The following is a 16,505-nucleotide window of genomic DNA, read 5'->3' on the forward strand; positions in this document are numbered from 1 at the left end:
AGCTGGCGCGAGTGTGTGTGTGTGTGTGTGTGTGTGTGAATGTTTCCATGAATTATGCCTTAATAAAAGCACTGCTTTATAAATGTCTTCATCTCTGCAGCTTCCTGCACTAACAGAATACCCTCAGCTCACTAACAGAATACCCTCAGCTCACTAACAGAATACCCTCAGCTCACTAACAGAATACCCTCAGCTCACTAACAGAATACCCTCAGCTCACTAACAGAATACCCTCAGCTCACTAACAGAATACCCTCAGCTCACTAACAGAATACCCTCAGCTCACTAACAGAATACCCTCAGTACACTAACAGAATACCCTCAGCTCACTAACAGAATACCCTCAGCTCACTAACAGAATACCCTCAGCTCACTAACAGAATACCCTCAGCTCACTAATAGAATACCCTCAGCTCACTAATAGAATACCCTCAGTACACTAATAGAATACCCTCAGCTCACTAACAGAATACCCTCAGCACACTAACAGAATACCCTCAGCTCACTAACAGAATACCCTCAGCTCACTAATAGAATACCCTCAGCTCACTAACAGAATACCCTCAGCTCACTAACAGCTCACTAACAGAATACCCTCAGCTCACTAATAGAATACCCTCAGCTCACTAATAGAATACCCTCAGCTCACTAACAGAATACCCTCAGCTCACTAACAGAATACCCTCAGCTCACTAACAGAATACCCTCAGCTCACTAACAGAATACCCTCAGCTCACTAACAGAATACCCTCAGCTCACTAACAGAATACCCTCAGCTCACTAACAGAATACCCTCAGCTCACTAACAGAATACCCTCAGCTCACTAACAGAATACCCTCAGCTCACTAACAGAATACCCTCAGCTCACTAATAGAATACCCTCAGCTCACTAACAGAATACCCTCAGTACACTAACAGAATACCCTCAGCTCACTAACAGAATACCCTCAGCTCACTAACAGAATACCCTCAGCTCACTAACAGAATACCCTCAGCTCACTAATAGAATACCCTCAGCTCACTAATAGAATACCCTCAGTACACTAATAGAATACCCTCAGCTCACTAACAGAATACCCTCAGCACACTAACAGAATACCCTCAGCTCACTAACAGAATACCCTCAGCTCACTAATAGAATACCCTCAGCTCACTAACAGAATACCCTCAGCTCACTAACAGAATACCCTCAGCTCACTAATAGAATACCCTCAGCTCACTAATAGAATACCCTCAGCTCACTAACAGAATACCCTCAGCTCACTAACAGAATACCCTCAGCTCACTAACAGAATACCCTCAGCTCACTAACAGAATACCCTCAGCTCACTAACAGAATACCCTCAGCTCACTAACAGAATACCCTCAGCTCACTAACAGAATACCCTCAGCTCACTAACAGAATACCCTCAGTACACTAACAGAATACCCTCAGCTCACTAACAGAATACCCTCAGCTCACTAACAGAATACCCTCAGCTCACTAACAGAATACCCTCAGCTCACTAATAGAATACCCTCAGCTCACTAATAGAATACCCTCAGTACACTAATAGAATACCCTCAGCTCACTAACAGAATACCCTCAGCACTAACAGAATACCCTCAGCTCACTAACAGAATACCCTCAGCTCACTCAGAATACCCTCAGCTCACTAACAGAATACCCTCAGCTCACTAACAGAATACCCTCAGCTCACTAACAGAATACCCTCAGCTCACTAATAGAATACCCTCAGCTCACTAACAGAATACCCTCAGCTCACTAACAGAATACCCTCAGCTCACTAACAGAATACCCTCAGCTCACTAACAGAATACCCTCAGCTCACTAACAGAATACTCCTCAGCTCTCACTAACAGAATACCCTCAGCTCACTAACAGAATACCCTCAGCTCACTAACAGAATACCCTCAGCTCACTAACAGAATACCCTCAGCTCACTAACAGAATACCCTCAGCTCACTAATAGAATACCCTCAGCTCACTAACAGAATACCCTCAGTACACTAACAGAATACCCTCAGCTCACTAACAGAATACCCTCAGCTCACTAACAGAATACCCTCAGCTCACTAACAGAATACCCTCAGCTCACTAATAGAATACCCTCAGCTCACTAATAGAATACCCTCAGTACACTAATAGAATACCCTCAGCTCACTAACAGAATACCCTCAGCACACTAACAGAATACCCTCAGCTCACTAACAGAATACCCTCAGCTCACTAATAGAATACCCTCAGCTCACTAACAGAATACCCTCAGCTCACTAACAGAATACCCTCAGCTCACTAATAGAATACCCTCAGCTCACTAATAGAATACCCTCAGCTCACTAACAGAATACCCTCAGCTCACTAACAGAATACCCTCAGCTCACTAACAGAATACCCTCAGCTCACTAACAGAATACCCTCAGCTCACTAACAGAATACCCTCAGCTCACTAACAGAATACCCTCAGCTCACTAACAGAATACCCTCAGCTCACTAACAGAATACCCTCAGCTCACTAATAGAATACCCTCAGCTCACTAATAGAATACCCTCAGTACACTAATAGAATACCCTCAGCTCACTAATAGAATACCCTCAGCTCACTAATAGAATACCCTCAGCTCACTAACAGAATACCCTCAGTACACTAACAGAATACCCTCAGCTCACTAACAGAATACCCTCAGCTCACTAACAGAATACCCTCAGCTCACTAACAGAATACCCTCAGCTCACTAACAGAATACCCTCAGCTCACTAACAGAATACCCTCAGCTCACTAACAGAATACCCTCAGCTCACTAACAGAATACCCTCAGCTCACTAACAGAATACCCTCAGCTCACTAACAGAATACCCTCAGCTCACTAACAGAATACCCTCAGCTCACTAACAGAATACCCTCAGCTCACTAACAGAATACCCTCAGCTCACTAACAGAATACCCTCAGCTCACTAACAGAATACCCTCAGCTCACTAACAGAATACCCTCAGCTCACTAACAGAATACCCTCAGCTCACTAATAGAATACCCTCAGCTCACTAATAGAATACCCTCAGTACACTAATAGAATACCCTCAGCTCACTAACAGAATACCCTCAGCACACTAACAGAATACCCTCAGCTCACTAACAGAATACCCTCAGCTCACTAATAGAATACCCTCAGCTCACTAACAGAATACCCTCAGCTCACTAACAGAATACCCTCAGCTCACTAATAGAATACCCTCAGCTCACTAACAGAATACCCTCAGCTCACTAACAGAATACCCTCAGCTCACTAACAGAATACCCTCAGCTCACTAACAGAATACCCTCAGCTCACTAATAGAATACCCTCAGCTCACTAATAGAATACCCTCAGTACACTAATAGAATACCCTCAGCTCACTAATAGAATACCCTCAGTACACTAACAGAATACCCTCAGCTCACTAACAGAATACCCTCAGTACACTAACAGAATACCCTCAGCTCACTAGCAGAATACCCTCAGCTCACTAACAGAATACCCTCAGCTCACTAACAGAATACCCTCAGCTCACTAACAGAATACCCTCAGCTCACTAACAGAATACCCTCAGCTCACTAACAGAATACCCTCAGCTCACTAACAGAATACCCTCAGCTCACTAACAGAATACCCTCAGCTCACTAACAGAATACCCTCAGCTCACTAACAGAATAACAGAATACCCTCAGCTCACTAACAGAATACCCTCAGCTCACTAACAGAATACCCTCAGCTCACTAACAGAATACCCTCAGCTCACTAATAGAATACCCTCAGCTCACTAACAGAATACCCTCAGCTCACTAACAGAATACCCTCAGCTCACTAACAGAATACCCTCAGCTCACTAACAGAATACCCTCAGCTCACTAACAGAATACCCTCAGCTCACTAACAGAATACCCTCAGCTCACTAACAGAATACCCTCAGTCACACTAATAACAGAATACCCTCAGCTCACTAACAGAATACCCTCAGCACACTAACAGAATACCCTCAGCTCACTAACAGAATACCCTCAGCTCACTAACAGAATACCCTCAGCTCACTAACAGAATACCCTCAGCTCACTAACAGAATACCCTCAGCTCACTAACAGAATACCCTCAGCTCACTAACAGAATACCCTCAGCTCACTAACAGAATACCCTCAGTACACTAATAGAATACACTCAGCTCACTAACAGAATACCCTCAGCTCACTAACAGAATACCCTCAGCTCACTAACAGAATACCCTCAGCTCACTAACAGAATACCCTCAGCTCACTAATAGAATACCCTCAGCTCACTAACAGAATACCCTCAGCTCACTAACAGAATACCCTCAGCTCACTAATAGAATACCCTCAGCTCACTAATAGAATACCCTCAGCTCACTAACAGAATACCCTCAGTACACTAACAGAATACCCTCAGCTCACTAACAGAATACCCTCAGCTCACTAACAGAATACCCTCAGCTCACTAACAGAATACCCTCAGTACACTAACAGAATACCCTCAGTACACTAACAGAATACCCTCAGCTCACTAACAGAATACCCTCAGCTCACTAACAGAATACCCTCAGCTCACTAATAGAATACCCTCAGCTCACTAACAGAATAGCTCACTCAGCTCACTAACAGAATACCCTCAGCTCACTAACAGAATACCCTCAGCTCACTAACAGAATACCCTCAGCTCACTAACAGAATACCCTCAGCTCACTAACTAGAATACCCTCAGCTCACTAACAGAATACCCTCAGCTCACTAACAGAATACCCTCAGCTCACTAACAGAATACCCTCAGCTCACTAACAGAATACCCTCAGCTCACTAATAGAATACCCTCAGCTCACTAACAGAATACCCTCAGCTCACTAACAGAATACCCTCAGCTCACTAACAGAATACCCTCAGCTCACTAACAGAATACCCTCAGCTCACTAACAGAATACCCTCAGCTCACTAACAGAATACCCTCAGCTCACTAACAGAATAGCTCCTCAGCTCACTAACAGAATACCCTCAGCTCACTAACAGAATACCCTCAGCACACTAACAGAATACCCTCAGCTCACTAACAGAATACCCTCAGCTCACTAACAGAATACCCTCAGCTCACTAACAGAATACCCTCAGCTCACTAATAGAATACCCTCAGCTCACTAACAGAATACCCTCAGCTCACTAACAGAATAACAGAATACCCTCAGCTCACTAACAGAATACCCTCAGCTCACTAACAGAATACCCTCAGCTCACTAACAGAATACCCTCAGCTCACTAATAGAATACCCTCAGCTCACTAATAGAATACCCTCAGCTCACTAATAGAATACCCTCAGCTCACTAACAGAATACCCTCAGCTCACTAACAGAATACCTCAGCTCACTAACAGAATACCCTCAGCTCACTAACAGAATACAGAATACCCTCAGCACACTAACAGAATACCCTCAGCACACTAACAGAATACCCTCAGCTCACTAACAGAATACCCTCAGCTCACTAACAGAATACCTCAGCTCACAGTACACTAATAGAATACCCTCCTCACTAACCCTCAGTACACTAACAGAATACCCTCAGCTCACTAACAGAATACCCTCAGTACTAACAGATACTACCCTCAGCTCACTAACAGAATACCCTCAGCTCACTAACAGAATACCCTCAGCTCACTAACAGAATACTCCTCAGCTCACTAACAGAATACCCTCAGCTCACTAACAGAATACCCTCAGCTCACTAACAGAATACCCTCAGCTCACTAACAGAATACCCTCAGCTCACTAACAGAATACTAACAGAATACCCTCAGCTCACTAACAGAATACCCTCAGCTCACTAACAGAATACCCTCAGCTCACTAACAGAATACCCTCAGCTCACTAACAGAATACCCTCAGCTCACTAACAGAATACCCCCTCAGAATACCCTCAGCTCACTAACAGAATACCCTCAGCTCACTAATAGAATACCCTCAGCTCACTAACAGAATACCCTCAGCTCACTAACAGAATACCCTCAGCTCACTAACAGAATACCCTCAGCTCACTAACAGAATACCCTCAGCTCACTAACAGAATACCCTCAGCTCACTAATAGAATACCCTCAGCTCACTAACAGAATACCCTCAGCTCACTAATAGAATACTAACAGAATACCTCTCAGCTCACTAATAGAATACCCTCAGCTCACTAACAGAATACCCTCAGCTCACTAACAGAATACCCTCAGTACACTAACAGAATACCCTCAGCTCACTAACAGAATACCCTCAGCTCACTAATAGAATACCCTCAGCTCACTAACAGAATACCCTCAGCTCACTAACAGAATACCCTCAGCTCACTAACAGAATACCCTCAGCTCACTAACAGAATACCCTCAGCTCACTAACAGAATACCCTCAGCTCACTAATAGAATACCCTCAGCTCACTAACAGAATACCCTCAGCTCACTAACAGAATACCCTCAGCTCACTAACAGAATACCCTCAGCTCACTAACAGAATACCCTCAGCTCACTAACAGAATACCCTCAGCTCACTAACAGAATACCCTCAGCTCACTAATAGAATAGCTCCTCAGCTCACTAATAGAATACCCTCAGCTCACTAACAGAATACCCTCAGTACACTAACAGAATACCCTCAGCTCACTAACAGAATACCTCAGCTCCTCAGCTCACTAACAGAATACCCTCAGCTCACTAACAGAATACCCTCAGCTCACTAACCCTCAGAATACCCTCAGCTCACTAACAGAATACCCTCAGCTCACTAACAGAATACCCTCAGCTCACTAACAGAATACCCTCAGCTCACTAACAGAATACCCTCAGCTCACTAACAGAATACCCTCAGCTCACTAACAGAATACCCTCAGCTCACTAACAGAATACCCTCAGCTCACTAACAGAATACCCTCAGCTCACTAACAGAATACCCTCAGCTCACTAACAGAATACCCTCAGCTCACTAATAGAATACCCTCAGCTCACTAACAGAATACCCTCAGCTCACTAACAGAATACCCTCAGCTCACTAACAGAATACCCTCAGCTCACTAACAGAATACCCTAACAGAATACCCTCAGCTCACTAACAGAATACCCTCAGCTCACTAACAGAATACCCTCAGCTCACTAACAGAATACCCTCAGCTCACTAACAGAATACCCTCAGCTCACTAACAGAATACCCTCAGCTCACTAACAGAATACCCTCAGCTCACTAACAGAATACCCTCAGCTCACTAACAGAATACCCTCAGCTCACTAACAGAATACCCTCAGCTCACTAACAGAATACCCTCAGCTCACTAACAGAATACCCTCAGCTCACTAACAGAATACAGCCTCAGCTCACTAACAGAATACCCTCAGCTCACTAACAGAATACCCTCAGCTCACTAACAGAATACCCTCAGCTCACTAATAGAATACCCTCAGCACACTAACAGAATACCCTCAGCTCACTAACAGAATACCCTCAGCTCACTAATAGAATACCCTCAGCTCACTAACAGAATACCCTCAGCTCACTAATAGAATACCCTCAGCTCACTAACAGAATACCCTCAGCTCACTAACAGAATACCCTCAGCTCACTAACAGAATACCCTCAGCTCACTAATAGAATACCCTCAGCTCACTAATAGAATACCCTCAGTACACTAGCAGAATACCCTCAGCTCAATAACAGAATACCCTCAGCTCACTAACAGAATACCCTCAGCTCACTAATAGAATACCCTCAGCTCACTAATAGAATACCCTCAGTACACTAACAGAATACCCTCAGCTCACTAACAGAATACCCTCAGCTCACTAATAGAATACCCTCAGTACACTAACAGAATACCCTCAGCTCACTAACAGAATACCCTCAGCTCACTAACAGAATACCCTCAGTACACTAGCAGAATACCCTCAGCTCACTAATAGAATACCCTCAGTACACTAACAGAATACCCTCAGCTCACTAACAGAATACCCTCAGCTCACTAACAGAATACCCTCAGCTCACTAATAGAATACCCTCAGCTCACTAATAGAATACCCTCAGCTCACTAATAGAATACCCTCAGCACACTAACAGAATACCCTCAGTACACTAACAGAATACCCTCAGCTCACTAACAGAATACCCTCAGCTCACTAATAGAATACCCTCAGCACACTAACAGAATACCCTCAGCTCACTAACAGAATACCCTCAGCTCACTAACAGAATACCCTCAGCTCACTAACAGAATACCCTCAGCTCACTAACAGAATACCCTCAGTACACTAACAGAATACCCTCAGCTCACTAACAGAACACCCTCAGCACACTAACAGAATACCCTCAGCACACTAACAGAATACCCTCAGCTCACTAACAGAATACCCTCAGCTCACTAACAGAATACCCTCAGCTCACTAACAGAATACCCTCAGCTCACTAATAGAATACCCTCAGCTCACTAATAGAATACCCTCAGTACACTAACAGAATACCCTCAGCTCACTAACAGAATACCCTCAGCTCACTAACAGAATACCCTCAGCTCACTAACAGAATACCCTCAGCTCACTAATAGAATACCCTCAGCTCACTAATAGAATACCCTCAGCTCACTAATAGAATACCCTCAGTACACTAATAGAATACCCTCAGCTCACTAATAGAATACCCTCAGCTCACTAACAGAATACCCTCAGCTCACTAACAGAATACCCTCAGCTCACTAATAGAATACCCTCAGCTCACTAATAGAATACCCTCAGCTCACTAATAGAATACCCTCAGCACACTAACAGAATACCCTCAGTACACTAACAGAATACCCTCAGCTCACTAACAGAATACCCTCAGCTCACTAATAGAATACCCTCAGCACACTAACAGAATACCCTCAGCTCACTAACAGAATACCCTCAGCTCACTAACAGAATACCCTCAGCTCACTAACAGAATACCCTCAGTACACTAACAGAATACCCTCAGCTCACTAACAGAACACCCTCAGCTCACTAACAGAATACCCTCAGCTCACTAACAGAATACCCTCAGCACACTAACAGAATACCCTCAGCACACTAACAGAATACCCTCAGCACACTAACAGAATACCCTCAGCTCACTAACAGAATACCCTCAGCTCACTAACAGAATACCCTCAGCTCACTAACAGAATACCCTCAGCTCACTAATAGAATACCCTCAGTACACTAATAGAATACCCTCACCCTCAGTACACTAACAGAATACCCTCAGCTCACTAACAGAATACCCTCAGCTCACTAATAGAATACCCTCAGCACACTAACAGAATACCCTCAGCTCACTAACAGAATACCCTCAGCTCACTAACAGAATACCCTCAGCTCACTAACAGAATACCCTCAGCTCACTAACAGAATACCCTCAGCTCACTAACAGAATACCCTCAGCTCACTAATAGAATACCCTCAGCTCACTAACAGAATACCCTCAGCTCACTAATAGAATACCCTCAGCTCACTAATAGAATACCCTCAGTACACTAACAGAATACCCTCAGCTCACTAACAGAATACCCTCAGCTCACTAACAGAATACCCTCAGCTCACTAACAGAATACCCTCAGCTCACTAATAGAATACCCTCAGCTCACTAACAGAACACCCTCAGCACACTAACAGAATACCCTCTACACTAACAGAATACCCTCAGCTCACTAACAGAATACCCTCAGCACACTAACAGAATACCCTCAGCTCACTAACAGAATACCCTCAGCTCACTAACAGAATACCCTCAGCTCACTAACAGAATACCCTCAGCTCACTAATAGAATACCCTCAGTACACTAATAGAATACCCTCACCCTCAGTACACTAACAGAATACCCTCAGCTCACTAACAGAATACCCTCAGCTCACTAATAGAATACCCTCAGCACACTAACAGAATACCCTCAGCTCACTAACAGAATACCCTCAGCTCACTAACAGAATACCCTCAGCTCACTAACAGAATACCCTCAGCTCACTAACAGAATACCCTCAGCTCACTAACAGAATACCCTCAGCTCACTAATAGAATACCCTCAGCTCACTAACAGAATACCCTCAGCTCACTAATAGAATACCCTCAGCTCACTAATAGAATACCCTCAGTACACTAACAGAATACCCTCAGCTCACTAACAGAATACCCTCAGCTCACTAACAGAATACCCTCAGCTCACTAACAGAATACCCTCAGCTCACTAATAGAATACCCTCAGCTCACTAATAGAATACCCTCAGCTCACTAATAGAATACCCTCAGTACACTAATAGAATACCCTCAGCTCACTAATAGAATACCCTCAGCTCACTAACAGAATACCCTCAGCTCACTAACAGAATACCCTCAGTACACTAACAGAATACCCTCAGCTCACTAACAGAATACCCTCAGCTCACTAACAGAATACCCTCAGCTCACTAATAGAATACCCTCAGCTCACTAACAGAATACCCTCAGCTCACTAACAGAATACCCTCAGCTCACTAATAGAATACCCTCAGCTCACTAATAGAATACCCTCAGCTCACTAACAGAATACCCTCAGCTCACTAACAGAATACCCTCAGCTCACTAATAGAATACCCTCAGCTCACTAATAGAATACCCTCAGCTCACTAATAGAATACCCTCAGTACACTAATAGAATACCCTCAGTACACTAACAGCAATAATAATGTGTGTTTCTCCATTCTGTTTCAGTGGTTGTGTTGTATTATAATAATAATGTATGTTTCTCAATTCTGTTTCAGTGGTTGTGTTGTATTATAATAATAATGTATGTTTCTCCATTCTGTTTCAGTGGTTGTGTTGTATTGAAGTGTTTTATAATAATAATGTGTGTTTCTCCATTCTGTTTCAGTGGTTGTGTTGTATTGAAGTGTATTATAATAATAATGTGTGTTTCTCCATTCTGTTTCAGTGGTTGTGTTGTATTGAAGTGTTTTATAATAATAATGTGTGTTTCTCCATTCTGTTTCAGTGGTTGTGTTGTATTGAAGTGTATTATAATAATAATGTGTGTTTCTCCATTCTGTTTCAGTGGTTGTGTTGTATTGAAGTGTTTTATAATAATAATGTGTGTTTCTCCATTCTGTTTCAGTGGTTGTGTTGTATTGAAGTGTTTTATAATAATAATGTGTGTTTCTCCATTCTGTTTCAGTGGTTGTGTTGTATTGAAGTGTTTTGTAATAATATTGTGTGTTTCTTTGCCTTCTCTTTTTCCACCAGCTCTGATCAACCTGTTGAAATTCCTGCTGTCCAATGAGACCGTTCTGTTGGCCAAGCACAACATCTTTCACCTGGCTCTACTGGTGAGAACACACATACATCCACTAATATCTACTCCAAGAACCTAACCCATAGCTCCTAACCCCTAGCTCCTAACCCCTAGCTCATAACCCCTAGCTCATAACCCCTAGCTCCTAACCCATAGCTCCTAACCCCTAGCTCATAACCCCTAGCTCCTAACCCTAGACCCTAACCCATAGCTCCAATCCCCTAGCTCCCTAACCCATATCTCCTAACCCCTAGCTCCTAACCCATAGTTCCTTACCCCTGACCCTATCCCCTGACCCTAGACCCTAACCCCTAGACCTTAACCCTAAACCCTAGCTCCTAACCCCTAGACCCCAACCCCTAGCTCCTAGCTCCTAATCCCTAGACCCTGTTCTGTTGGCCTCTAGCCTCTAACACTAGACTGTTCTGTTGGCCCCTAGCCTCTAACACTAGACTGTTCTGTTGGCCCCTGGCCTCTAACACTAAACTGTTCTGTTGGCCTCGAGCCTCTAACACTAAACTGTTCTGTTGGCCTCGAGCCTCTAACACTAAACTGTTCTGTTGGCCCCTAGCCTCTAACACTAGACTGTTCTGTTGGCCTCTAGCCTCTAACACGAGCCTGTTCTGTTGGCCCCTAGCCTCTAACACTAGACTGTTCTGTTGGCCTCTAACCTCTAACACGTGCCTGTTCTGTTGGTCCCTGGTCCCTAACACTGAACTGTTCTGTTGGCCTCTAGCTTCTAACACTAAACTGTTCTGTTGGCCCCTGGTCCCTAACACTAAACTGTTCTGTTGGCCCCTGGTCCCTAACACGAGCCTGTTCTGTTGGTCCCTGGTCCCTAGCACTAAACTGTTCTGTTGGCCCCTGGTCCCTAGCACTAAACTGTTCTGTTGGCCCCTGGTCCCTAGCACTAAACTGTTCTGTTGGCCCCTGGTCCCTAACACTAAACTGTTCTGTTGGCCCCTGGTCCCTAACACTAAACTGTTCTGTTGGCCTCGAGCCTCTAACACTAAACTGCTCTGTTGGCCCCTGGTCCCTAACACTAAACTGTTCTGTTGGCTCCTGGTCCCTAACACTAAACTGTTCTGTTGGCCTCGAGCCTCAAACACTAAACTGCTCTGTTGGCCCCTGGTCCCTAACACTAAACTGTTCTGTTGGCCCCTGGACTCTAACACGAGTCTGTTCTGTTGGCCTCTAGCCTCTAACACTAAACTGTTCTGTTGGCCCCTGGTCCCTAACACTAAACTGTTCTGTTGGCCCCTGGTCCCTAACACTAAACTGTTCTGTTGGCCTCGAGCCTCTAACACTAAACTGCTCTGTTGGCCCCTGGTCCCTAACACTAAACTGTTCTGTTGGCTCCTGGTCCCTAACACTAAACTGTTCTGTTGGCCCCTGGTCCCTAACACTAAACTGTTCTGTTGGCCTCGAGCCTCAAACACTAAACTGCTCTGTTGGCCCCTGGTCCCTAACACTAAACTGTTCTGTTGGCCCCTGGTCCCTAGCACTAAACTGTTCTGTTGGCCCCTGGTCCCTAACACTAAACTGTTCTGTTGGCCCCTGGTCCCTAACACTAAACTGTTCTGTTGGCCCCTGGTCCCTAGCACTAGACTGTTCTGTTGGCCCCTGGTCCCTAACACTAAACTGTTCTGTTGGCCTCGAGCCTCTAACACTAAACTGCTCTGTTGGCCCCTGGTCCCTAACACTAAACTGTTCTGTTGGCTCCTGGTCCCTAACACTAAACTGTTCTGTTGGCCTCGAGCCTCAAACACTAAACTGCTCTGTTGGCCCCTGGTCCCTAACACTAAACTGTTCTGTTGGCCCCTGGACTCTAACACGAGTCTGTTCTGTTGGCCTCTAGCCTCTAGCCTCTAACACTAAACTGTTCTGTTGGCCCCTGGTCCCTAACACTAAACTGTTCTGTTGGCCCCTGGTCCCTAACACTAAACTGTTCTGTTGGCCTCGAGCCTCTAACACTAAACTGCTCTGTTGGCCCCTGGTCCCTAACACTAAACTGTTCTGTTGGCTCCTGGTCCCTAACACTAAACTGTTCTGTTGGCCCCTGGTCCCTAACACTAAACTGTTCTGTTGGCCTCGAGCCTCAAACACTAAACTGCTCTGTTGGCCCCTGGTCCCTAACACTAAACTGTTCTGTTGGCCCCTGGTCCCTAGCACTAAACTGTTCTGTTGGCCCCTGGTCCCTAACACTAAACTGTTCTGTTGGCCCCTGGTCCCTAACACTAAACTGTTCTGTTGGCCCCTGGTCCCTAGCACTAGACTGTTCTGTTGGCCCCTGGTCCCTAACACTAAACTGTTCTGTTGGCCTCGAGCCTCTAACACTAAACTGCTCTGTTGGCCCCTGGTCCCTAACACTAAACTGTTCTGTTGGCCCCTGGTCCCTAACACTAAACTGTTCTGTTGGCCTCGAGCCTCAAACACTAAACTGCTCTGTTGGCCCCTGGTCCCTAACACTAAACTGTTCTGTTGGCCCCTGGTCCCTAGCACTAAACTGTTCTGTTGGCCCCTGGTCCCTAACACTAAACTGTTCTGTTGGCCCCTGGTCCCTAACACTAAACTGTTCTGTTGGCCCCTGGTCCCTAGCACTAGACTGTTCTGTTGGCCCCTGGTCCCTAACACTAAACTGTTCTGTTGGCCTCGAGCCTCTAACACTAAACTGCTCTGTTGGCCCCTGGTCCCTAACACTAAACTGTTCTGTTGGCTCCTGGTCCCTAACACTAAACTGTTCTGTTGGCCTCGAGCCTCAAACACTAAACTGCTCTGTTGGCCCCTGGTCCCTAACACTAAACTGTTCTGTTGGCCCCTGGACTCTAACACGAGTCTGTTCTGTTGGCCTCTAGCCTCTAACACTAAACTGTTCTGTTGGCCCCTGGTCCCTAACACTAAACTGTTCTGTTGGCCCCTGGTCCCTAACACTAAACTGTTCTGTTGGCCTCGAGCCTCTAACACTAAACTGCTCTGTTGGCCCCTGGTCCCTAACACTAAACTGTTCTGTTGGCTCCTGGTCCCTAACACTAAACTGTTCTGTTGGCCCCTGGTCCCTAACACTAAACTGTTCTGTTGGCCTCGAGCCTCAAACACTAAACTGCTCTGTTGGCCCCTGGTCCCTAACACTAAACTGTTCTGTTGGCCCCTGGACTCTAACACGAGTCTGTTCTGTTGGCCTCTAGCCTCTAGCCTCTAACACTAAACTGTTCTGTTGGCTCCTGGTCCCTAACACTAAACTGTTCTGTTGGCCTCGAGCCTCAAACACTAAACTGCTCTGTTGGCCCCTGGTCCCTAACACTAAACTGTTCTGTTGGCCCCTGGACTCTAACACGAGTCTGTTCTGTTGGCCTCTAGCCTCTAACACTAAACTGTTCTGTTGGCCTCTAGCCTCTAACACTAAACTGTTCTGTTGGCCCCTGGTCCCTAACACTAAACTGTTCTGTTGGCCCCTGGTCCCTAACACTAAACTGTTCTGTTGGCCTCGAGCCTCTAACACTAAACTGCTCTGTTGGCCCCTGGTCCCTAACACTAAACTGTTCTGTTGGCCCCTGGTCCCTAACACTAAACTGTTCTGTTGGCCTCGAGCCTCAAACACTAAACTGCTCTGTTGGCCCCTGGTCCCTAACACTAAACTGTTCTGTTGGCTCCTGGTCCCTAACACTAAACTGTTCTGTTGGCCCCTGGTCCCTAACACTAAACTGTTCTGTTGGCCTCGAGCCTCAAACACTAAACTGCTCTGTTGGCCCCTGGTCCCTAACACTAAACTGTTCTGTTGGCCCCTGGACTCTAACACGAGTCTGTTCTGTTGGCCTCTAGCCTCTAACACTAAACTGTTCTGTTGGCCCCTGGTCCCTAACACTAAACTGTTCTGTTGGCCCCTGGTCCCTAACACTAAACTGTTCTGTTGGCCTCTAGCCTCTAACACTAAACTGTTCTGTTGGCCTCTAGCTTCTAACACTACACTGTTCTGTTGGCCCCTGGTCCCTAACACTAAACTGTTCTGTTGGCCCCTGGTCCCTAACACTAAACTGTTCTGTTGGCCTTGCTGGTGAGAACACACACACACAGATTTGCACGCAGACACACACACACACACACCCCCCAACCCCCCCACCCCCCTTCCGCTCGCTCATGTTGTATCTGTGTCCGTGTGTTTGAATGTGTTTATAGAGAATGATAGAGAGGTGTGTCAAAGTGCTGAGTGACGAGCGCAGTCTGAGGTCTGTTTCAGTTCCACTATTACAGAATAATCACAGGTTTCATTGTTATGTCATGAATTAATGACATTACTATGAATAGGACATAGTAATAGTAATAGGACATTACTATGAAATAATGAAATATTACTGTATATTACTTAGAGTTATTTTTCATTCCTTAAAGTCATTATCTCTTTTCAGGCAGTAGCAGTCAACCAGCCAGACAATGTTATCTCTGTTCAGGCAGTAGCAGTCAACCAGCCAGACAACATTATCTCTGTTCAGGCAGTAGCAGTCAACCAGCCAGACAACGTTATCTCTGTTCAGGCAGTAGCAGTCAACCAGCCAGACAACGTTATCTCTGTTCAGGCAGTAGCAGTCAGCCAGCCAGACAACGTTATCTCTGTTCAGGCAGTAGCAGTCAGCCAGCCAGACAACATTATCTCTGTTCAGGCAGTAGCAGTCAGCCAGCCAGACAACATTATCTCTGTTCAGGCAGTAGCAGTCAGCCAGCCAGACAACATTATCTCTGTTCAGGCAGTAGCAGTCAACCAGCCAGACAACGTTATCTCTGTTCAGGCAGTAGCAGTCAACCAGCCAGACAACGTTATCTCTGTTCAGGCAGTAGCAGTCAACCAGCCAGACAACATTATCTCTGTTCAGGCAGTAGCAGTCAACCAGCCAGACAACGTTATCTCTGTTCAGGCAGTAGCAGTCAACCAGCCAGACAACGTTATCTCTGTTCAGGCAGTAGCAGTCAGCCAGACAGACAACGTTATCTCTGTTCAGGCAGTAGCAGTCAACCAGCCAGACAACATTATCTCTGTTCAGGCAGTAGCAGTCAGCCAGCCAGACAACATTATCTCTGTTCAGGCAGTAGCAGTCAGCCAGCCAGACAACATTATCTCTGTTCAGGCAGTAGCAGTCAACCAGCCAGACAACATTATCTCTGTTCAGGCAGTAGCAGT

General features: G+C 45.5%; 1 protein-coding gene across 1 annotated transcript in view; it reads left to right on the forward strand.

Moving 5' to 3' along the window:
* LOC135530881 (armadillo-like helical domain-containing protein 3) overlaps window positions 1-16,505 on the forward strand; it is an 89,079-nt gene that overhangs the window by 43,362 nt on the left and 29,212 nt on the right. Inside the window, 1 exon segment of the mRNA XM_064959051.1 lies at window positions 11,287-11,369. Coding sequence (XP_064815123.1) covers window positions 11,287-11,369 — 83 coding nt within the window.

The sequence above is a fragment of the Oncorhynchus masou genome, unplaced genomic scaffold, assembly GCF_036934945.1.
Source record: "Oncorhynchus masou masou isolate Uvic2021 unplaced genomic scaffold, UVic_Omas_1.1 unplaced_scaffold_1449, whole genome shotgun sequence".
Taxonomy (NCBI): Eukaryota; Metazoa; Chordata; class Actinopteri; order Salmoniformes; family Salmonidae; genus Oncorhynchus; species Oncorhynchus masou.